Genomic DNA, 23,065 nt, shown 5'->3' on the forward strand with positions numbered 1-23,065 from the left:
CTTGTACGTGCAAAGGTTACTACTTAATCGTTCCTATCATTGAGGGGAGAAAGGTTCTGAAAGTGAGTGGATTATTGTATCATCTTTATGTCATGCAAAAGTTTGCTTCTTTAATTCGACAAGTCGCTATAAACGGAGTAGGATTTTGTTTGACGCAACAAATAATCTAATTTCTTCATACCCTGAGAAGATAATTCTTTATCTTTTTTCTTTCAGAATTCAAATCACGTTTATAATATTCAGGGTATGTCCATGTCTTGCAAAAGATTAGTCCCCTCATTTCCAGAGACTTCAAAAAGCTCCACCACACTAAGTTCTCCTTTACCAAAAGAAAACAAGCTACTAACTCCCATGGTTTTCTCAAGCAAGAAAAAGCAGAGGATGACGGCAGGATAATGGATTCTGTGAAACCAACTTATAATCATTAATTCTTGACACCCTCAAATGAATCAGTGTATTTGTGGTCACATCATGTACACAATATGCAAGAGGGCCCCTTTTGGATCTATAAATCAATGCCTTGGAAGATCAAGAGAAAAAAAAAAGATTACTATATATTGGAAGGAGCAACAACCATTAGCAAAGTCAGAGCTCCCCATAATGCAGCTTAGTCATCCATGTAGAAGGTGCACCAGAAAACTGAATCTTTCTTGCAGTGCAATGATCATAATTTGGACATGAGGCATCTGAGATGTCAACTTCAGCACTGCAAAAAGCTAGTGTGGACCTTCTCGGAGAGATAAGGTTGACATTGTTTAGCCACAAAGGGAGCATATAACAGAAGCAAGGATTTAGTTGTTCATTTCCACTGTTTTTTTCATCATTACAAGGCTTCTAGTCCAAGATAGGTTGTTGGCACTAAGCCCTCAAGAACAAATCCTGCATTAAATTAGTCTAACTATAATTTTTTTTTTCAATTGTTGTTTTCTTTAGCTCATAAAGTGATATTCTATAACCAAAAGAAAGCATTCTAAGTGTCTAACCACTATGGTAGCTTTAGAAAGTAATTGAAGTGAAATTTGCATGAGAGAATTTTGAGGGTAAATTATAATTCACCCCTTATTGTTTGGCCTGATGTTAACTTACACCTCTATATTTTAAATCTAAGTATTTAACCCTTTGCCATTTCTACTAAGTTGCAACTGTTAGATATTTAATCCAAAATTAACGGTATGAATAACCCAACTATCTTATCATAATTGACACTAATATTTTTCATCGTAGGCAAATTGCTAAATAAATAAACTACTCGTAATATCTTCAAATCAGATTATATCTCTATGAAAGTAATTAAGTATTTTTATATTTAAAATTTAAATTTATAAAGTATACAGAGGTAAATGAAACTGGACTATATGTAAGTTACCCAAATTTGCATTATTGCCTCTGCCCACTTACCTACAAGCCAACAACTAAGTTACAAACCTACGTGGTTGAGATTTCCACTCCCAGACTTTGATGTGAATGTGACTTCTGGGCAGATCTCCCGCATAACAACTGAGAGAAACCTACGTGGTCAATTGTTGGAACCCAACAACCAGGCTAATTTGATGACAGCTCTTCCAGAAACGACAGTATGATTCACATTGTCAATGCCATACAACTCTTGTGAAATCTTTTGAACAATTCACTCCAGCCCTCTCCACTAAATAACCTTCCACACTTCAAGAACTAGCTTGTGATGCTCCTGAAGTTGAACATTCTTGACCAGCATACCACATAGATTTGATCATAAATGCCACCATGATATCACCACAAAGTTAGTGTCTTGTTCAGAAACTAGTTAAGTATATTGTTCTTCTGTTGCTGTTTCTACACCACTTTCTATAGTGGCCCCTGACAGCTAGGTAGCAATGGAAGAGGATCACAGATTATAATTCCACTTCCCTCACTTTTTAAATTTTAAGATATTTCTTTGCATATTATGAACTGTACTTTAGTATTATTATGGAAAATGACTCCATTTTAACAAAGAGGTGGTTCTCTGAAGAGCTGCAGAATATAATTCTGTCATTAATTGCAGATATACTTCAAAAAGAGGATTACTGTAACTAAGTCAATTTGAAGCATTTAAAAAGAGTGGTTTCCTGTAAAAAGTCTAATGTATGTGCCAATATGAAAAAAAAGAACTTTTTTTAAAAGTTTCTCACTAATTGAAGATTCAAAGAATGGCACCTTCTCTTTGTGCTTTCTGCAACTCCACAAAACTTACCATCATACCGGAAAGCTGTAAAAGCTCGGCATAAAGCCTCTTATTCCATTCCCCACATAAAGCTCTCTCTCTCTCTCTCTCTCTCTCTCTCTCTCTCTCTCTCTCTCTCTCTCTCTCTCTCTATGTTCAAATCATCCAAGGCCAGCTCCAATCTATTTAAAGATATCTCTATTTGTCTTGTGGGATTCCTTTATTGGCCTACAAGCTATGTTAGGATTCTTTGCATATGTGTTTCAGGTGTTTCTTTCTCTGTTCTTTTTGTTCTAGTGTGTATCTTTTATGTGTTTAATACCATTGTACTAATTAAGCTGTTAACATACTTTGGAAGGCAAGGATTTCTTGTGAAAGATCTTGAAAGGGTATTGCATTTTATAATGAGAGAGAGAGAGAGGTAGAGAAAGGGATGAGTTTGCTTGCATGATGAGGTATTGAAGCTTAAAGGTGGCTCATATGCTAGTCTTTTCTGAGTTCCGTGCAGCATTAGAAACTTAGAGAGGGTGGTTTCTTGTTGGTTATTTCATTTTAAGTCTCAGATGCAAACTAAGCCACAACAGGAACTTTTAGAATTGCTGTGGAAGAGAGAGATCCTCTGATTTGTAGCAATGGTAGCATTTGGAAAGAGAAGAAACTTTGCTATGCTTGCAAGTTTTCTGGTTCTTGTTCTTCTTACACTGTCGGTGGATGCATCTAAAAAATCCTCCAAATCAACTCAAAGTCATTGGACCAACCAGCCTAAACCCCTGAAGGTAATCAATTGGGTTGCATTATTTACTTACATTTCAAGCTTATAAATACTTTGTTCTCCTTGCTGAAATGTTATTTCAGAAACAAGTATGATCACATCTTTCAATGCTTTTCTTTTCTTGTATAGTATTATTTTGATCAATCTGAATAGATATGAATTCTTCCACACATGCACAAGTGTGAAGGTTGCTTGATTGGTGCTCTTTACTTGCAGTTGACCCCTCAACTTTCATTCCAAATAAAAGTCCATGCATTCCTCCTCTGGGCTTCCATTGGTTTCTTGATGCCGGTTGGAGTACTTGTCATCAGAATGTCCAACAATGTTAGATGTGGCAAGAGCCTTAGGATTCTCTTCTATTCTCACCTTATTTTGCAGGTACTGAGTCCTTTCTCTTCATGTTACAATGAAGTATGTTGGACACTATCCAGTTTGCTACAAGATTTAGTCTTATTTGTTACTAAAGAAAAGCTTTTTTCATATGCTAGACTCATCAATACTTGATCTGACAGATAGTAGCAGTCATACTTGCCACTGCTGGAGCAGTTCTGTCCATCAAAAACTTCGAGAACTCATTCAACAACACTCACCAAAGAATAGGATTGACACTCTATGGATTCATATGGCTTCAACCACTGATTGGTTTTCTTAGGCCAAATAGGTACATTGAACAAAATTGACTCAAAGTTAAGAGACAGCAATTTTTGTATTGCTTGTATGCTTAAATTGTTCACTTCTTCCTTTGATTCTTATCCTCAGAGGTGTACAGCTAAGGAGCATATGGTACTCTGTTCATTGGATACTTGGAACTGGAATTTGCATAGTAGGGATATCAAACATCTACATTGGTTTGCACACCTACCATGAAAGAACCACAAGAAGTGTGAAGCTATGGACACTTCTATTTACTGTGGAGGTCTCAATAATTGCTTTCATCTATCTCCTCCAAGATAGATGGAGTTATATGATCAAGCAGGGAGTTACACTAGGCGATGAACAGATCAGACCAACTGATCATATAACATCTCCAAGTAGCAAGCAGAGAGAATTAGCAGATATGTCTTAAGTGAGGGGCAAATCTCAACACTAGTTTGTGGCATTAAGTCGAATAAATTTTTTTCTCATGAACACCGAAGTTATGAGCACCTCCAAGATCATGATACTCTGGAATAGTTTTCAAGTGTTTGAGAAGTACTAGGTTTGTTAAAGTGGAGATATCTGTTGTAGCATAAACTAAAGATCTCTGTATACTGATCAAATTGGAAGAAAAAGTAGTTGCATGCCCTTCGCTTTTGCTTTCGTATCTTTTTTAGAGGTAATTTCATCGTTTTGGCAGATATATGCCTACTTTTCGACATTCGAGCTGTAGTTCAAGAAGGTAAGTAATTTTTGTCTGAACTATAAGGCAGTAAAGTATATTTAACACCGAATCAAATTTGGTGTTCCACTATATCAATACTTTCTCGAGTATATCAACGGTACGCTTAGCTTGAGGTCCATTAGCGGAGAGGATCCTGGCGCCAAAGCAGACACTTTTGAAGCTCGTCTCTGCACTAGCAAGCATGCCATGCCTAGTCCCAAGAAGTGGTGGCGGTCCATGGAGAATCCGTTCGATTGGATACTCCACAAGTGTCAGAGGCATCACTATTCAATACCTCCCTTGGAGCTGGATTTAGTACTTCTGCCAATGTCTGGTAGTTGCCTTATAAATGCTCGACAAAATGCCCCATGCGAAGATTACCGCTGCAAAGGCCATAACCAGCACACTTGGCAGAGCATTTCATACCGTCAATAGTCAATCAATTTGTAACGGCAGTAAGAATCACAAAAAATCCAGATGGGTTGAGTTGCCATGATAGCCTGTGATGGCTACCATTCTGAAGGTCTACAATTATTTAGGCAATTCCAGAGATGGACTTGCGACCCAGATGAATTCATTCTTGGAATGCAATAATTAACGGGTATCAGAGAGAAGGGTGTGATGAGATGGTTAATGAGATGACATTTGCTGAAGTTCTGAAGGCATGTACCTACCTCCAGCAGCTGGAGAATGGTAAGGAACTTCATGGTTTCATGGACAAAATTGATGGCTGCTTATGTTTCTAATATTGACATCAATGAAGCTAGTCATACATTTGATAGGATGCCAGAGAAGAACCTAATTTCTCTACCTTCAGAATGATAAAAGCTTAGAAACTGGCTTTGCGCTTGGAGCGAACAATCTATCAACAACATTCATGTATGAGATGGACCATTTTGCGCTTGGAGCGAACAATCTATCAACAACATTCATGTATTAGATGGAACAGTCAGAGATTAAACTTGACCACTACCATATAACTGAGCTCTGAGTGTTTGCGCTGGTGTTGGAGCTCTAGAGCACGCCAGGGCAATTCACTGCAGAACTAACAAAAGAAAGTTTGAATCTGATTTGGGAGTAGGGAATGCATTGATCTCAGTCTATATATATATGCACTGCTTGGTGCCTGCAAAATTCATGGAGATCATGTCATTGGTAAAATAGCAGCTGAAGAAATCTTTCATGTAGAACCAGATAATTCCTCTGCTCATGTATTAGCATTGGCTGAGACATATGCTGGAGCTGGAATGTGGGAAGATGTAGCTCAAGTGAGGGCAATAGTAAAGGCAAAGAAGCTTCTGAAGTAGTTGCATTCTGAAAGATAAACTGTAGTGTCATTGAGATAAGGTGCCAAAAGCACTTGTTTCTCTCAGATGATAGAGAACACCTCCTACTGAACTCAATCTATGCAAAATCTGCAGCATATATGATAGATGACAAAGATATGCATTCTTTTTGGGTAAATTACAAAAGAGTAATACTAAGCCTATAAAACACTCTCCAAATACTCTATAAACAAGATGATGTGATATAAATTTGTCATTGCCATCTTATAACTATTATTTTTAATAAATAAAATGATGCCACATCAAAATATTTGCATTGTGTTTGTGAACATAGCATCATTCATTATCTTCTCGGTTCGCAAAAGTGAACTGCTCCTAAGTGTTCATCTGTGTCACTATATCGAGTTGGAAATTTGTTAGGCCGACATTGTTAGTTCGAATGGGCATTAACGCATTAGTTATATACATCCGAGGGTTATGATAACGCCATGGAGTGGCAAAGTGACACAAAAGATAGTTTAAGAAGTTGTTTGATTTTGAGCATAACCAACGTAGTTTGTAATTAATCCATTATTTTCTCATGGATTATTAATGGGTCGGGTATATATTTACAATCTTTTACCCGACCCGAATTTGACCGAATCTGAGCACGATCCTAGGCCTTATAACCGAATAGTAACCCGACTCCGATTCAGTTGCCCTAATTTTCTTATTCTCTCTTCTCGCCTGGAAGTCTTCTCTGCGAAACCAGGACAAACACCTCCCCGGCATCCATTCTCTTTCTCTTCTCGGAAGCAGATATCAACACCAAAGGGGAAACGTGGAGCTCAGAGAGGAGATGGCGGCGAAGGAGGAGATGCGGAAGCGGGTGGATTCGCTGGGATGGCTAACGGAATCGGTGGTGATGCCAAAGAAGCGCAAGGCCATTGAAGGGGTGGGTGCTTCCTCCATCGTCGAGCTCAAGGCTCAACTCTACCGTACTCAGGAGGAGGCTCGCAAGGCGAAGGAGTCCGCCCCCGACTCCTCGGCCGAGTTCCACCGCGCCAGGAAGAAGCCCCTTGTTTCTGACGTCCTCTCCCAGAAGAATTCTGGAGTTGAGAGCCGCGCTCGAAGGTGCGAATATCACCCTCTTCTTCCTAGTGTGTTTTGGATTTGGCAGTGGAAAAGATTGGATTATACTTGCGAAATTGCACTCGCTGATGAAACTTGTGCTGCTTTAGTAATAATTTAGGAATAGATAATAATAGAATGTGTTTTCTCAATTTATAGTGCTATTGTTTCTAAATTATAAAGGATAGTTGATTGCCTCAAGGGGATTCAGCATGCGAAGGAAACTATAGAAGGCAAGGAGGTTCATGCATTAATTCCTTCAGCCCTTATTGTTTGTTTCAACGTGTAAGGGATAGAATAATCCGAAACTAGATTAATGGAATGAATCATTCATCCAAATTACTATCAAATAGCAGAGGTTCTTCAGCAAAAGGGATATCTGGATTCATGATTCGACCCCAATCCTATGTCAAAATTTGTTCCATTCTCCTGTTTATTAGATCTTAACCCTGTCCTTAATTCCCCATCACATCTAAGTCATCTATCATCTAGGTTCCACCAGACATAGAACTCATTTTTTTGGGCTCTGACAGTACTGATAGTAACATAAGCGAATCTTTTATGCCGCTATGAAAATTCCAAGGCCTGTATGCGTTCTTGTAATTTATTTCAGAACTTTCTGTTTGAAACTTCTAGTTAATTTTTTTCTATTGTTTTGAAACAAACAGCATAGTGGCATATGTCTTTTGTCCGCTTTCATCAGGGAATGCATCCCTGACTGAAAATCTTCAAGATGACAATTCAAGTTTTAGAAAGAAAATTCAAGGTAGTTGAAGAACTTGGAGCTAACATTAGTGGTTCTTCTTAGTTAGTTTCAGTTACACACTGATTTCAAGGCCTAAGTTACTCTTAGTTAAACTTACATCACCAAGGAGGCAAGGACTGTAGGTAATCTCTTTGTAAATGTAATATACTGGTTCTAGGCCATATAACCGTTTCCTTTAGATTATATAAACTACATTTAAAACTTATGAAGCATATTTTATTTGATTTTCTGTCAATCTGCACCTTGTTGAATTTCTTAAAACTTTTCTTTTTATTGATGCTTTCACATCTACAGATTATTGATAAGTTTTGGTCTCCAAGACCCTAAAAGTGATTTATGGTGTGTTCTTTATTAAAATCCAGGGACAAGTTGGAGATGAAGGCTATAAAAGATGGCTCAGTTAGTTACGCAGCCTTAGAGAAGAAGGCAGAGCTATATGAGAAACTAAAAAGAGGTGAGCTTCCTGATGAGGAAGAGAAAGAGAAATATTGTGTAGATTTCTTCCGTAAGAGTCTTGAGCAGGATGAACCACAGCAGCCAGAAGGTCATGACACCAATAGCAATGAATTACAAGAAAATGGAGATGCAGATGATGCGCAAACTGCTAAACCATTTGGTCTTGGTCGAGCAAGTGCCACAATCGACAATGATGAGCACAAGCGCTTCGTAAGGTATGACTCCCTCTAGAGTCTAGATTACTCTTTCAATTAATTTTTATTGTGATATAACCTTTGTGACGTGTAGCTTTTTTTCATGAACAATTGTTGATGCTTACTTGCTTAGTTTCTGCAATTTGAGTGACACTGGCTGTGTCAGGGTGAAAAAGTATTATAGAAAATAGATCAAAGGATGATGATTTTACAGGAAAAGAAATTGATTAGGTCTTTATTTATGTTCTTCAGAGAACTTCCATGTGCAATCGGTTCCAGTAGTTTCTTTTTCCTGCTACTGGTACTTTGAAAATTGAAACAGACTTGCTTCCTCTTAACAATAGAGGCAGAAGGATCCAACTTCTGCAAAATATATGATCTCTAGATATGAAAATTTTAGTCATGCATCATATTAATTTTATTTTAGTCAACTGAAATAACAAGCAGATTGATCCCTTTTTCCTGGGTATGTGAATTCAGTGTAATAGCCAATATATTCAAGTCGCTGCTGTTATCCCTGTTCTTTTCTCATTTGGCACCTTTATTGTTTTCTCACAAGTGCAGTACTTAGCTCTGGCTCATGCGGCAGCAGAAACTGTTGTTTTTTGTAGCTTGACACAAAATGCATGCATTCTTTCTAGCAGCAATCATCACTAACAATCTTCTGATTGTTTTGATGTATATATCTGATATCAGGGAAGTTCATGAGGAGGCAAGCCAGGCAAGGCAGAAGGCGACATCGCTCAAGTTGCGCCGACAAGAGCAGGAGGCTGCCCGCAGAGAGAAACTACGACAGGCTTACCTCAAAAAACAGCTGGAGAAATTGATGGCTGCCAAACAAACAGCTGCAGCCAACAATATCTCACCAACTTTAGATTCAGAGAGTTTCCTGATCTAATTGTGCTGTACTACTATGTTCTGCTGTGTATTTTGATGTACTTAGTTTTGTTTGCTCAGAAGAGAAAGTTCTCTGGAAGAGCAATTCAATTGACAATGGTGTAATGCCCATGTGCAAATGGAATTTATCACTCAGGAAAACTCAATAAAATCACTCACTTTTCGATTTCCTATAGTTCCATATTTGCTCATTTTCTCTTCCAATTCTTCCTTGAATATTTGGAATATCTTAGAAGAGGATGATGAGCCATGCCACAGAAGGCTCTATTTCTAATAATAATAAGCTCATTTAAGGCAGCCAAAGGTGAATTATTTTTTTGTTCTTACATTTAAAACCTGTTTAAGTCCCTGATATAAATTGATGTTAATCAGCACAGGTTCAAGGCTTTTACAATTTAATTATATTTAATTTATTAGTTAGCATATAAAATTGAGTTTATATATTTTTTATAGTTATTGCACATTTTATTATAATGATACGTACATAATTTATATATACGGTATACATTAGAATCTATTATATATATATAAAGGAGTAATTTCAAGTAACATCCAATATTTTAGTAAATTTGTGATTAGCACCATCTACCACCGGGTAATCTATTGGATCGGGTTTAGATCCTAAATTCTAAATGCCCGGTTTGTTGCCGTCCGTGTTATCCTCACAAAAAAAAAAAAATATGACCGTTGCGATGCACCGCCACAGTCAGAAGAAGCGAACCAAGAAAAGGACATCTAGTTCCCCTCCCACGGCTATTCTTCTCTCCTTTCTCTTTTAAAAATTCCCCCTTCCACTTGCGATATTCCAGTATTCCACTCGACCGTTGCATGCTCTCCTGCTTTTATTCCCTCTCTCTCTCTCTCTCTCTCTCTCTCTCTCTCTCTCTCTCTCTCTCTCTCTCTCTCTTCGCTCTCTCTCCTTTGCTCTGTTCTCCTCCTATCGAGAGAATCAAGTGTTGAAGACGAGAGAAGAAGAAAGATCGTTGAGTTATAATGGCAAAGAGATCGATGGAGGAGAATAGTGGCACCGGCGGCGGAGGAGGAGGAGGGCAAGGGATGGGAAATGGTGCCTTGGAAGTGACGGGGCATCCCTACGACTTCCACGTCTCGGGCCCTCGCAATCTCTCCTCGCCCAATTGGAGGGACCTCATCCGATCTAGCTGGTTAGTTTCCTCCTCTGAAGCGATCTGCATCATTTTTTCTTCTTTCATTTCTTCCATTCAAGTCAAGATCTTGATTAATCTTGTATCCAGCCTCTAATTTCTGTCCCAATTTAGTTGTTTTTTTTTTCGTTGTTCTTTAATAGCCGTTATCTTGGGCTCTCCTATAGATGCTATTTAGGGTTTTAGTATTTGATATGAAAAATTAAGAATGTCAACCATTATACCACTGATTGTTGACTACTTGATCATGCAAAGATTAAATTGGTGTTGTTTCCATTGAGCTAACCTCGACCTTCAAAATACCTTTTTTATACTACAAGTGTTTGTTTTCAAGTTCTTTTATAAATCTTTAAGTTGTTCAGCTTGGCCAGGAATGCTTTTTTTACACTCTTTCAACAAATCTTGAGGACATTTAATCTAGAGAATTTATTTTTTGTTTGTTCTTTAACATTATAGCTGTGGTTTTAATTTGGATTATGCAGGAAGGATCCAAATTACAGAAGAATGGTCATAGCATGCTTCATCCAGGCAGTCTACTTGCTAGAACTAGATAGACAAGATAAAAAGAATGGAGAGGAAGGTCTTGCTCCAAAATGGTGGAAGCCCTTCAAGTACAAGCTAGTTCAAGCACTTGTGGATGAAAGAGATGGTTCCATATATGGCGCCGTCCTCGAATGGGACCGTTCCGCCGCTCTATCTGATTTCATATTGATGAGACCAAGTGGGGCACCAAGGGCTGTTCTGGCCCTCAGAGGAACACTACTGAAGAGCCCAACTATTAGGAGAGATCTAGAGGATGACCTTCGCTTCCTGGCGTGGGAAAGCTTAAAAGGTTCAGTCAGGTTCACTGGTGCTTTGGAAGCATTGAAGACAATGGTAGACAAGTATGGCAGCAGCAATGTATGTGTAGGTGGGCATTCCTTAGGAGCTGGATTTGCTCTTCAAGTGGGCAAAGCACTTGCTAAACAGGGGGTATTTGTGGAGTGCCATTTGTTTAATCCACCTTCTGTTTCTGTTGCCATGAGTCTGAGAAATATCAGTGAGAAGGCTAATTACCTCTGGAAGAAAGTTAAAGCCAGCTTGCCTTCAAGAGGTGAAACTTTACTTGCTGGTGGAGAGGACAAAGTTTCTGCAAGTGAAGGGAAGAGATTATGCACAGAGATGAACAAATGGGTGCCACATCTGTATGTAAATAACAGTGACTACATTTGCTGTTATTACAATGATCCTGCTGGTACTGCTATTGCAACTGATGTTAGCTCAGACAAGTTGAAGAGCAATAACAATGTCCAAGGTGATGTGGTGGCAAAGCTCTTTGTGATGTCAAAGGGGCCACAGAAGTTTCTTGAAGCCCATGGGTTGGAGCAATGGTGGTCAGATGATATGGAACTCCAATTAGCTCTACACAACAGCAAGCTCATAAACAGGCAGCTAAGATCTTTATACACAATTCCACCACCCCCGTCTCCTGGAAAGTTATAATTGAAGCAGTTGAGGGGAGTATTGAGGATTCCCTTTTTCAGTTTCTTTCATTACGTTTTACTACATATGCTCTTCTCGAGTATGACTCCAGAAACTTGATTGAAAATAATAATTGTACTTAGCATTTCGCGGCAGAGTGGAATGGTGTAACTTGAAAGGAATCTCCACTTAATTTTAATGTTCATATGCTTTTTTTCAGTGAAAAAAACAGTCCTGTTCAGTGAAAAATACAGTCCTGCTCATCTGTATGTCAGTATGGTTGCTAGCCCTTGTTCGAAAGAATAATCCAGAGTTTTTATTATTGATTTCGATGGTTTTGCCATATGACTTTTTTGTTTTCTTTCCCAGATATACTTCTGTTCCAATTTGGTGCAAGCTAATCTCCAACCAATAAAGTGTGGTTATTGAGTTGGCCCGGATATATCCAAATTATCATAACGTATAAATTCCCAATTGCCGTGTAACAAAAAATATTCTCACTCCCATCAATCAGTATCAGATGAGAGAAATAGCTTTTCTACCAACTCTGATCACTATCAGGCATCAAGAGCACAAAAATCTTGGATAGAGAGCTTAATAATATGGATATGATTTTTATTTGAGATCTATACCATCGTAATCTGATGGAATCCAATTCTTCCCACAAACTGAATTAATTAACTCCCGCCTTTCCTCGCGTTGGTGTTTTTTGTCATGAAAACATGCCATCACACTTGACAGATATGAAGAGTATGCAATGTGTTTGGTAAGGATAATTTTGACACGACTTGAAGCTTGTCCAAATGGCCAAGTTGGAGAACACGCTTCTGTAACAATCTAAATCGTGAAACGAAGATCACCTGGAAGCTAAATTCTGCGAAACCATCCATGGCTTACTTATGCCACAATCATTTAAAACTGCACTGCAGCAATCTTTAAACAGAAGCAGGAGATACCAAAGAAAGCAGACTCGAAATCTTTATTAAAGAAGAGCTATGATCGTAAGCACCAGTTGTTCATACTATGCTGACATCTGAAAGTATAGCTATTTACACATGCTGAGAACAAAACGATTCCCAGCACCTCTGCTGTGGCATTTCCATCTGCAAGGTACAGAGTACATCAATTGGCCTTTCCATCGTCTCGTGAGCTGATCTTGCAACACTCAGTCATGGCGGCACTTCTTGATTGCGCCCTCGAACAGTTTGTCAAACCAGCAGCAGCTTGTATTGTTAAAATTAGGCCGGAAGCATATCAAGGGAACATGCATGCCGTCAGTACATTGTTATCAGTTAAATCGGACTTGCTTTAAGGGCCTGCAATGAGCATCAATGTCATGGATCAATTAATGAATAGCATTACGGAACGTTGTCATAGTTTTACATATTAAATTCAAGAAACTTCTTGAACAAAGGCGGTAAGGAAGTAAGATCTAAATTTTGGCATCTAAAGAGTTAAAAAGCATAGAAAAATTAGAAAGCAGTGACTTACATAATAATTAGTTCCCAAAAATTTCGACGATTGCCATACAAAAATGTGGAGCACAAAGAAATATTCCATATCATAGTCAGATGAATGGGAGTTCATGAACATAAGAATCTAAGATTGATCATCATAAGCTCAAACTAAAAGCAATTCTTAAATCGGGCACTTGTATATTATTATCATACAAATGATCAAGCTGTTTTTCTCAGAAGTCAGGTATTCAACGGCTTAAGTTGTGTCTATAGCAAGAGAAGCTAAAAATATATAACAGGGCAATCGGTCCATGATCTGAAAGAAAAAAATTATCAGCTAATTCTGCTCTGGAGTATGAACAGCAAGAGAGCATGGATGAACTAATTTTCCTCCCAACCCAAGCAGTAGATTTCCATAGTTATTGACATTTGGCTGCATAGGATTATAAGAGGTAGTGCAAAATATTGTCTGGGTACCTTATTCTGTGAGGATGCAACAGCAGTCCTCCACTGAGGATTTTGGGTAGCTGTCGTTCTATCTCTGACAAAGGTTACAACTGTTGATTGCACTGGTCTATCAGTTGCTAGCTGAGGAGGCATATCTCTCATGACCCACAATACAAAGCCGGATGGCACCGATGAGCCTGCCAGAATTTTCACAAGGCTAAGGTTCAGAAAGTACAAGTGCCATCAAAAGTACAATAATTTATTTAAGTTAATGTATTTCCAAAAATTGATTAACATATAAACATGAGCATACATCCAAAGCTAAAGAAATAATGAAAATATAGTAAGTGGATGCACACATGGGAGGAGTAACCATTAATGAAGAAAACAGGAACTAGGAGGAGGAGAATATACATGGTTGAACAAAGAAATTTACTCTGAAGCATTTAGCACTCAATGATAACTGGAGCTACATACAATAATGACACTTGGCTTGCACTAGCAACTGGAAAATGTAAGAAGTTTTATAAAGTAGTTGAACTGCATTATTCTAGTGTAGAAGACATGATCAACAAAAATGTAGCTGCAGTACTGAATAGCCAAGATACTGCATATGCGACCACCGGGTAAGAAGGAACATGTCCGGTCCATGATGGGCCAAAAATGAACGAACTTTGTAGAAGAAAATGAAACTGGTTCAAAGTTTACCACGATTTTCTAAGTATTTTATTTTACTCTCTAGACTGCATATATAAAAGAGAAGCTCATTAAAACATCAATATTAAATTTATATGAAGAGAATGTAAGAGAAAAGATCATATTGCATTTCCATGTATTGCCCTAAATATCTAGGGTGACCATTGTTCAACATGAACATCACACAGTTTCATGCAAATGTCTGGCACAAGGGTACTGCACAGATGAATTCGTGTACTTAAAAAAAAAAGGAGCCTTAGCGTATGACCTTACTCGACTCAGACCTCTACTGATATGTTGTTTGGGATCATATAGTGATCACCAACCAATCTGAACAAAAAAAGCAAACTGACCTATTAGCTGTTGGTGGAATTTGGTTGAAATTATTCACTACTCTAAAGTCCAAACTTATCTAAATATGCCAACATCGATCTAAGGAATATAATACTTCATTGGGTCTTAGTTAGTATTTTGTTAGTACCATGTGTTCTCCTCTCATTTCAACCTCTTAAAGAATTAGAGGAAGGATAAGATGAAAAATTAAGAACAGATGAGATAGGAAATATGACTTCAGTTGTAGTTCAAGGTCTCTAACTTAATTACATCTATTGATTCTCTTTTTTTTACAAAAAAGAAAAGCACACGTGATGGTGCAAGGATTACAGTTACAAGAATTATCAAATTAATCATCAAAGATTAGATTTAAACTCAAGAACTGAGCTAGTAACAGGATTTTTCTTTCCTTTTTTGTGCATTCTACTGTCCAGAACATGCAAGTAGATTTCATATCTCAAATGCATCTTGATGTCCGCAAAATTTTGAGCTTTTGCTAATACACAGAAACTTGCCATAGATAAAAATTCGATGTATCTTAAGGGAAGTCATAACTTGTCACATCATAAGACTGCAGAATCAAATTTAGAATCAATGAAGTAAATCATATATCAGCATTAAGGCAGTAACTAGAAGAAATTCATCCGTTTCATGATACACTGACAAAGATCATTATTCTATTTATTAAAACATGTGTAAGAGATAGGATTACCTATAAAATAGTATAAGAACATAAAAAGGGAGCAGCTAACACTGTCAGAATGCACCGAGTACCAATGTAAAAACACCTGCAATAGAAAGACATTTGGAAGTCTAAAAGCAGTAGATTGACGGTTGTCATTTGATTTACTCTAGAGTACAGTTGAATAAATGTGAGAAAAACAAGAACATACAGGAACACTAGTAACAAGCGCTAATACAGCAGAGGATGTGAAACATATGAGGGATACAGCAGCTAAACTTGCAACCTGCAGAGTACAGAGAGAAAATAGGTGATGTATTAAACCATTTGTTGTACGATACTTGTATCTCTCCATTATTACGACAAAAGGGAGACAGGCAAAATACTAACTTCAAATTGCACATAATCCTCATCTATGTAAAATGTAGGTATATTTAAAGAAGAATACATTCGGAATTCCATCAAGTTGGACTTCAGCTGTCCAATTTTCCATCATAAAAGCACTACATTATTAAAATTCTAAAGTATCATATAACCACAGAAATGTGCAATTTCATCTTTACGAGATCTTTAGTACTTCAAAATTTCAAGTATATGTCAATCACTCGTTCAACTTATTTTGAACAGTAAAATTTTCCTAAAGTACACCAATAGCCTTCATTCTACAATTTGTCTCTAATTTTCTCCATCCTCAATCATTCCACCGGTCTCAAGCAGCCAGCAAGCATCTACTGTCTTACCAACTACCTTTCTCCTCTCTACTTCCTCTTATCTCCTTTTCCTTTACCCATTCCAGTGGCAAATATAGAGATGCTCCCATCAGTACTGTTCTATCCTATGCTCCTCATACCAAATCCTCTTCTGAAATTGCCTCCTTGCCCATCTGATTATTACCGATAGTTCATCCTTACTCTCTTCTCTCATCTAGTTGCCTCATGGAGAAGAAAATGAGAGGATTCGCATCCTTCAGAAAACATTAAGAGAAAACTCAAGTGGCATCCATGCAAGCTATTAAAGATGTTTAATAACTTTCAAATAGCATAAATCCATGACACTTATCAAACAATTGGTACACTAAGAAACTAAATTTTGGCAAAGCTTCACAGTATAAGGAAAATTAAATCAAATTCTCATGCCCAAGTCCTGTGGCGTTGACAATATTACAGTTGCAAAGATAATTTTACTACTTATTTGTGCCAAAGACATGAAAGGACATATCAGTTATTGAGGTTCACACTCTCTGAGTTTCTCAAAACTTTAGTCCACTCAATAAATACAGCGAATAATGGAAAAAGAAATAATAATGATGTGATATGGCCATTACAGAATAAATACCTTCCACATTTCAGCTGAGACCATGTCAGACCTCACTTTTCTCATTTTTGAGAATAGCAATAGACCATAGCATGCCAAAGCACCACCTAATAAAAGATTAGCTACAGAAAAGATGTCCAGGTAGACCTGCAAAATTAACAAGTTAGATTAGTAAATATTATCTTACTTCCAAATGTCTGAATGGAATATGGAAATAAAATTCTAGAACATTGCATATACGGTATAAGATAACTTTCTGATAAGTATTTCATTACACTTGATGATATATATTAACTCTTCAAGGACCATCATGGTCCAAAACCTTTTGAAATTGAATATGAAATTCTCATAAAGCATAAGTACCATGAATCAAGTAACAAACAAGCCATTTGCATCATCATGCCACTAACTTGTGAACTGATAATGCATAATGGATGAAATTGTATGCTAAGGCAGATGTAATAAATTATATCACATCATACACCCAAAATAGAAAGGAAAAAGCTAGAAACAGAGGAAGATGAGAACTTCTCTTTGGGGATACTCGTACCAAAACAAAAGAAAAAAGTTCTAAAAGGATTACACAAGCAAATCAAATAAAAGTAGCAGCAAACTTTCCTAGGTTGTATGATTGCTAACTAAATCATGCAAGTAACGGGGGAGAAACAAATCATTCTCATTGTAGGTTTGCGCAACTCAATGGTAGCACCTAATACTTGCACTATTTTAGAATAAACAGCCATATTTAGAATGAAAATCGTCGTTCATGATATTGAAAAATGACATTGTTTCAATGAATAACAGCAGAGTAGAGATATTCAGGAGGTCACATATGGAGAGAACTTCAAGAGCTGACACTAAGTCTCTAACAAAAGTACAGGATGCATCAAATTCTGCCTTTCAAATATTGTAAGTTTTAAATGCCCTTAAGTTAAACCTATCACTACCATGGAGATGAAAATAATCTAGCAACATAACACTCAGAGGCTTTGACAACACTAGAGATGTATGAAATGAGACCAAGTACTCAATATCAATCTTAAAAGTAATGTACCCTAGCCATGAGTGAAGAATCGATGGGATTTTTCCCTCTACCAGCCCAGATCAGAACAGCAAATGCAACCATAAAGACAAACGTCAGCATAATCACCTGCAAAAAAACTTAAGATGTATCAGTTTGGATTATAATGTAAAACATAAAAGAAGAATCTTTTCTCCTCATATAATGTGTCTCAGTCCGAATGTGTATTCAAAAATTTATGTAAGAAAAGAACAAGAAAAGACAGGGTTAAAAGTTAAAATAACTGTCAATTACCAAGATCACAAATTTCTGACGGCTCCCCACATGAATGGTTCGGAATGAGCAGCACCGTCTGCGAACATTAATATGTGACAGACCTGGTTTACTTTCTGACTTATCCAACAAAGCTTCGTTATAACTACGTTCATCATCTTCCTCATCCTCATCATTTGTTTGATGACACAGGTCAACCCTGTAAGTTTTGGAGAAGCAAGGCCAAGGAAAGTCTTATATGACTGCAAGGAGAAGCACATAATTCTCTATAGAACACACTATGAAATTTAAATTATGGAATTGATAATATGGAGGGAAAACTAGAAATCTTACAAATGCTTGATCCTAATCTAGAACACAAGGACAGCAAGTGCTGATTACTTCAACCTACACATAATATCACAAACAATTCCAGAAAGTAACATGAAAGTGCTAAACCTTCTTTGGAATGGTACTACTGGGTTTAGAGCTGTTATATAACTTATATAATCCATTTAGATCTCCCACTTAGAAAGAGTGAAGAGTTCTAGTTGGAAAGGTTTAAATAGGTATGGATTAAGAACACAGTCAAGAAAAAGAACAACAAGACTCTCACATCAGGCTACTTTGGGGCCCTCAAAAGTAGAGGGACCAGCCACTTTAAAAGAAAGTGATGGGCTATGAATTTTCCCCACAGTCAATTGTCTATGCTACTATTAAATTATGTTTTTACCAGATATACTAAATATGTTCTTCAATCAGATTATATTTTTACTAGAAGATTTAATTATGGTCTTTACATAAAATAGGATGAAAACGAAGTCCAAAAAAAGGGAAAATCTACAAAGGAATGACCTGAACATTCAACCGAGTCATGTATAAACTATAAAGGCCATCGCTAGAATGAGAAAAATGACAGTAGAAAACTCACCAGAATGACAAAAGAAGAAGAAATGCTGCCAAAAATAATATTTGTGGACAAGCTGCAAAATACCAATCAGAAACTCCATTCTAAGTTCTGTATATAAATCTGAAGATGGTAAATGCAGCCTGAATAGTAGAATGGAAAAACAATCATAAAGCTCAAGATCTAAGATGACATACCCATGAGAACAAATCCACAACCATGTGACCAACATAGCCAACCCTCACAAGTAGCAAGAAGAGTACACACAAAATAGACAAAGAACCCTGCAAGTATTAAAGAGATAACCTAGCATGTTAACAAATTCTCCTAGAGATTGCATGTCAATCACAAAGTGCAGTGTTCTACGGTACGAATTGAGCTTTTCATAATCAAGAATATCGAGGGAAAAAGTAGAGTTTTACACACATTATAGGTAAGGATGCAAAAAGTAAGGATGCAGAAAGATAGCAATGCTAAGCAATGATTTGAAATCAGTTACTCTTCTTTTCCAAATGATAGCAAAATATATCTCAAAACCTTATTGTCATAAAGAATTTTATCAATTAATAAATAAATATTTTTTATAGGATAACAAGTCTGATATTCTGATGTAGATTCATATTCTACTATATCCTTGATATCAAATAAGGAAGCAAATTTATTCTTCTTCACATAAAGAGTTATTACTTATTTTACCCTTGAATTTTAATCCTCCAGAACTTTCCTCCAATAGGTGTAAGATTGCCCCCAGATGGAGCAAGATGAATATCTTCTCTAATTTGTATTATAAAATAATCAACTATAGCCTATCAGTTAGACAGCTCACAGAACAACATAATGAATGCTTTCATTTCCAATTGGTAAATCACCTTTCTTCTGAATAAACTTCTTATGAAAATCAGATCTATCTCTATAAGATAAAGAATTAACAACAAAAGGAACACAAACGAGGAGGACAGAGAAAGTTGACCAGAATATGGTGTTCTTATCCAAGCATGCAAGAAACAAAATAGAAGGGGTAATTTCCACAGTAATTAGCAGCAGCACACTTAATAGATAATAATCACAATATGCAGCATCTAAAACTACTGAAGATGATTAGGTAAAGCTTATAGCCCCTTAGAAGTAATAACTTATCAAAAGATTAAGCAGCAGGAAGTTTCAAAAATCTAAACAAAGAGCATTCTATCATCTTAATTACATGGCTCACCTATGTTGGACGAGCCAATCATGAAATGGAATATCTGCAACAAATTAAGCATTCTCCATTAAAGATCAAGAACTAATAAAACAAATATTGAAGTATATATGCAATGTGCACTAAATTCTTAAATTCACAACTCCACCTTATAGAGAGGTAAGAAACTTATTATTCATCGAGTTACTTACAGGCTGGGAGAATTGTGGAAAACTTGAGGTAACACAAGACAATCAGGTCAGACGCAAAGCAAGTTCATAATACTTGGCACAAATGTATAGCACCTATTATATTGTTACAAAAAAGGTAGGGGATACATATAGCCAGCCAATACAGAATCAGAGCCAGTTCGTGTAACTTCATATAGTATGTTTCTCAGGAAATGACGGTAGACAAAAGCCATGACAAAATAAAATTGCCTTAAACTTTAAGATATGAGCATGAAAGTCCTCATCAGAAGATATGATCATATTATCACCTCAAACCTATCAAACACTTCCATGAAATTGTTCCATACTTAATGAGGTAAAAGCAACTCCACCATAGAAGTGTTTATGGACATCACAATTTAGCCACTCCCTTCCTTCAGCTGTTCAGGGCCAAAAATTCATGTTGCAACCTTGCAGGAACATTAATGATCAATTAACACTTTCCAATTAGATACAAAAATTACCTCAGAACACTATAATTCATCACCTAGGGGAGGAACAGACCACAAATGATTGGTAGATTAAAGAGCAACTAATACATAACCAGATTTTACAGAAATTGCTTAATAACTACTCAATTACGTTGCTTAAGCAGATAAACTTCCATTAGCGCCCATAACAAAGAAATTCTTTTGCAACCAACATGAGAAGAAATGGCCATTCAAGCATGGTGGATATGTAACTACTACTAATATAAACAAAGAGCATCCATATAGTTTAGATGACAATCTGAAAATAATTGGCTAACATGTAGATTTTCCGATTATTCATAATTTCCCATACCTTTTGACGAGTCCAACCAAGATGTTGATTCCGTAAGTGAATTCTGAGTAACTGATATTAAGAATAAGTTAGTGTCATAGTGAAGTATGAATTATTGCAAGAGAAAACAAGATTATTATTCTTATGTTCAGCGTAGCACACTGCATCTTATGGAATCCATGTCAAAAAAACTGCAAGGAAAAAATTATTTCCGAAACAGAACAGCTAATTTCTTTTTAAACTCTTCATGATGTGTATATTACAGTTTACAACCTATCTCTCCACCACAATTTTAGTAAAATACCAAAGAACACCCTGAGCCACCATTGTATTTGTCGCTGGATTTCAAAAGGCAACCTGAGTAGGGTACTTTCTAGGGTTTAATGAAAAATTAAAATCAAGGCCGAATTAAGAACAATGAAAAGATGGGTATAAACTCGAACAGGCACATAACGTATGGTGTGAAATGAAAAAAAGAATCCCAAAACAAAGTAACGGTTCCTTTTCTTTTCCTACTTTTGCCACAACAACCTTAGACAATACTTTTCCTGAATAATCTAACTGCTAGTGCATTACTAAACATTCAAGCAGGAAAGCAAGAAAAGCTGCCAAGGTATAAACATATATATTGAGGAGTACTAGCTGATAAAATTGCGTACTGCCCAGATATTAAAGAAACAAAGGAGGCATTCCATAAAGAAGTGGTACTATCGTTCCTAACAGATTGAGATTTTAAAAATAAAAAAGTAGGAAGAGGTAGACAAATCGACAACCATATCAATAACCCATACATTTAAAACACCTTAAAAACTTTAAGCGGTAGACTGTTATGGTGGACCCAAGAACAGTTCTTTTTCTCATCACACAGCTTAAATCACCCAAAAACACAATAGGTACTCGCCAATCCATAAATAAATGAGACCGATTCGAGAAGAAAGGGCGACCTGCAAGAAGGCGAGGACAGCAATGCCTCCATCGACGGCGGCGAGGACGGCGTCCGCGGCGACGGTTGCCGGGGGCAGGCAACTCCGACTAAGGCGCAGCATCTCCCTCGCGCGACGAGCGAATCAAAAGGCATACGAGATTGCTAATCCTCCCTCCTGCCTCAATCTCCTCGCGACTCCCTTCCCTGCTGGGATTCGGAAGTGGATCAGGGTTTTCCTCTTTTGATTTTGTCTCTTCCTTTTTCTGGCCTTGGAAAAGGGGGAGAGGGGGAGAGGAGGACGACGAGGAGATTTGGCGTTGTGCGAGTCAACGAGTGGAGAGGAGGTGGCGGAGATTGGGTGGATCTGGGCCTTTGAGCCCTTTGACTCGAACAACAACAGCTGTTTGATCCAAAAGCGCCTGCGTAGGATTTCGGATCCCACCGCCAGGAAAATGAGATTGGGATCATCGAGTGATCTATCCTAAGTCCTAACTCCTAACTCCTCCTCCTTCAGGTGGTGGGGTCCCTCAATAATAAAGGATTGGTATTTATGAATTAATTCTTCAGTTATTATATTATACGTTTTCGTTTCTTAAAGATAAGAGATAAAAGATCGATCTAACAAACACACTTTATAATTTTAATATTTCAAAGTATTATATATATATATATATATAGTAATTAAAATTCATTTCCACTTTAACCACATTAAAATTAAGGCATGTTTTGTTCTCTTTCTTCCATATTAACTTGTCATTAATTGAAACTTTCGTTCTTTCCAAACTAGCCGCCATAATTAATCCCAAGCAAGTCTGATATTGGAAGGTTCAATCACAAGACCACAAAGACAACGAGTTTGAAAATCCATCCACAAGATTCATTTCATGATAGCACAGCTACAAGGGATTATTCTAAATTGCCAGACATACCGACAAGTTTATGAGCTATCGAGTTGTTAATCCTATCCAAGTAGATGAAAACCTCTTATTCCTGACTAGTACTGGATATCTGTCGGTCGAATACTTGTCGGATTGTCATTAACTACAGTGAGGCGATCATTGTAGACGATACCACCACCCTCATGAGTTTTGTATCTTTAAAGCTCCAATGCATGGGCTTCATAGCAATCCTAAGTTCAGATATCTTTAAATCTCCCTATTTTTATACTTATTTATTTCGCTCCTCAATGATATCCAAAAGAATGTTCAAACTGTA

The 23,065-nt window shown here is 37.1% G+C and overlaps 4 protein-coding genes across 6 annotated transcripts; 3 read left to right on the forward strand and 1 right to left on the reverse strand.

Annotated features, from left to right (window-relative positions):
* Positions 1-2,298: 2,298 nt before the first annotated feature.
* LOC140788103 (cytochrome b561 domain-containing protein At2g30890-like) lies at positions 2,299-4,238 on the forward strand. 2 transcript variants are annotated; one of them, XM_073137229.1, is made up of 6 exons: positions 2,299-2,449; positions 2,541-2,637; positions 2,746-2,958; positions 3,171-3,332; positions 3,467-3,615; positions 3,714-4,238. In XM_073137229.1, the coding sequence occupies exons 3-6, from the start codon at positions 2,815-2,817 to the stop codon at positions 4,018-4,020; spliced, it is 762 nt and encodes a 253-aa protein (XP_072993330.1). In that variant the 5' UTR covers positions 2,299-2,449; positions 2,541-2,637; positions 2,746-2,814; the 3' UTR covers positions 4,021-4,238. The 2 variants fall into 2 exon arrangements, with proteins under 2 accessions (XP_072993330.1, XP_072993328.1); XM_073137227.1 differs by having other exon boundaries at positions 2,313-2,449; positions 2,740-2,958.
* A 2,060-nt stretch (positions 4,239-6,298) lies between these two features.
* On the forward strand, positions 6,299-9,198 carry LOC140789314 (uncharacterized protein At4g18257-like). Its single transcript, XM_073138974.1, has 3 exons — positions 6,299-6,713; positions 7,839-8,147; positions 8,823-9,198. The coding sequence occupies exons 1-3, from the start codon at positions 6,439-6,441 to the stop codon at positions 9,022-9,024; spliced, it is 786 nt and encodes a 261-aa protein (XP_072995075.1). The 5' UTR covers positions 6,299-6,438; the 3' UTR covers positions 9,025-9,198.
* A 580-nt stretch (positions 9,199-9,778) lies between these two features.
* On the forward strand, positions 9,779-11,973 carry LOC140788932 (GDSL esterase/lipase At4g10955-like). The gene is made up of 2 exons (XM_073138475.1): positions 9,779-10,186; positions 10,669-11,973. The coding sequence occupies exons 1-2, from the start codon at positions 10,017-10,019 to the stop codon at positions 11,666-11,668; spliced, it is 1,170 nt and encodes a 389-aa protein (XP_072994576.1). The 5' UTR covers positions 9,779-10,016; the 3' UTR covers positions 11,669-11,973.
* Positions 11,974-12,600: 627 nt separating this feature from the next.
* LOC140788934 (tobamovirus multiplication protein 1) lies at positions 12,601-22,319 on the reverse strand. 2 transcript variants are annotated; one of them, XM_073138476.1, is made up of 12 exons: positions 21,870-22,319; positions 20,947-20,997; positions 19,967-20,000; positions 18,954-19,040; positions 18,781-18,832; positions 17,892-18,069; positions 17,631-17,726; positions 16,598-16,723; positions 15,474-15,548; positions 15,293-15,368; positions 13,582-13,748; positions 12,601-12,963 (listed from the first exon to the last, which is right to left on the reverse strand). In XM_073138476.1, the coding sequence occupies exons 1-12, from the start codon at positions 21,969-21,971 to the stop codon at positions 12,940-12,942; spliced, it is 1,068 nt and encodes a 355-aa protein (XP_072994577.1). In that variant the 5' UTR covers positions 21,972-22,319; the 3' UTR covers positions 12,601-12,939. The 2 variants fall into 2 exon arrangements, with proteins under 2 accessions (XP_072994577.1, XP_072994578.1); XM_073138477.1 differs by lacking the exons at positions 20,947-20,997; positions 21,870-22,319 and adding an exon at positions 20,433-20,532.
* Positions 22,320-23,065: the final 746 nt, after the last annotated feature.

This window comes from Typha latifolia, chromosome 5 (assembly GCF_019914945.1).
Source record: "Typha latifolia isolate L0001 chromosome 5, TyphaL0001v2, whole genome shotgun sequence".
NCBI lineage: Eukaryota > Viridiplantae > Streptophyta > Magnoliopsida > Poales > Typhaceae > Typha > Typha latifolia.

What these genes read in the sequence shown, in the direction of transcription:
- LOC140788103 (XM_073137229.1), top strand. Translation starts at nt 2,815, where the DNA reads ATGGTAGCATTTGGAAAGAGAAGAAACTTTGCTATGCTTGCAAGTTTT. An exon ending in ACCAGCCTAAACCCCTGAAG is followed by an intron (nt 2,959 to 3,170) that starts GTAATCAATTGG and finishes CTTTACTTGCAG; the next exon opens with TTGACCCCTCAACTTTCATT. An exon ending in ATTCTCACCTTATTTTGCAG is followed by an intron (nt 3,333 to 3,466) that starts GTACTGAGTCCT and finishes TTGATCTGACAG; the next exon opens with ATAGTAGCAGTCATACTTGC.
- LOC140789314 (XM_073138974.1), top strand. Translation starts at nt 6,439, where the DNA reads ATGGCGGCGAAGGAGGAGATGCGGAAGCGGGTGGATTCGCTGGGATGG. An exon ending in GTTGAGAGCCGCGCTCGAAG is followed by an intron (nt 6,714 to 7,838) that starts GTGCGAATATCA and finishes ATTAAAATCCAG; the next exon opens with GGACAAGTTGGAGATGAAGG. An exon ending in GAGCACAAGCGCTTCGTAAG is followed by an intron (nt 8,148 to 8,822) that starts GTATGACTCCCT and finishes ATCTGATATCAG; the next exon opens with GGAAGTTCATGAGGAGGCAA.
- LOC140788932 (XM_073138475.1), top strand. Translation starts at nt 10,017, where the DNA reads ATGGCAAAGAGATCGATGGAGGAGAATAGTGGCACCGGCGGCGGAGGA. An exon ending in GACCTCATCCGATCTAGCTG is followed by an intron (nt 10,187 to 10,668) that starts GTTAGTTTCCTC and finishes TGGATTATGCAG; the next exon opens with GAAGGATCCAAATTACAGAA.
- LOC140788934 (XM_073138476.1), bottom strand. Translation starts at nt 21,971, where the DNA reads ATGCTGCGCCTTAGTCGGAGTTGCCTGCCCCCGGCAACCGTCGCCGCG. An exon ending in GTCAGAAATTTGTGATCTTG is followed by an intron (nt 17,727 to 17,891) that starts GTAATTGACAGT and finishes GTTTTTTTGCAG; the next exon opens with GTGATTATGCTGACGTTTGT. An exon ending in TTGCATCCTCACAGAATAAG is followed by an intron (nt 12,964 to 13,581) that starts GTACCCAGACAA and finishes TGCTCATTGCAG; the next exon opens with GCCCTTAAAGCAAGTCCGAT.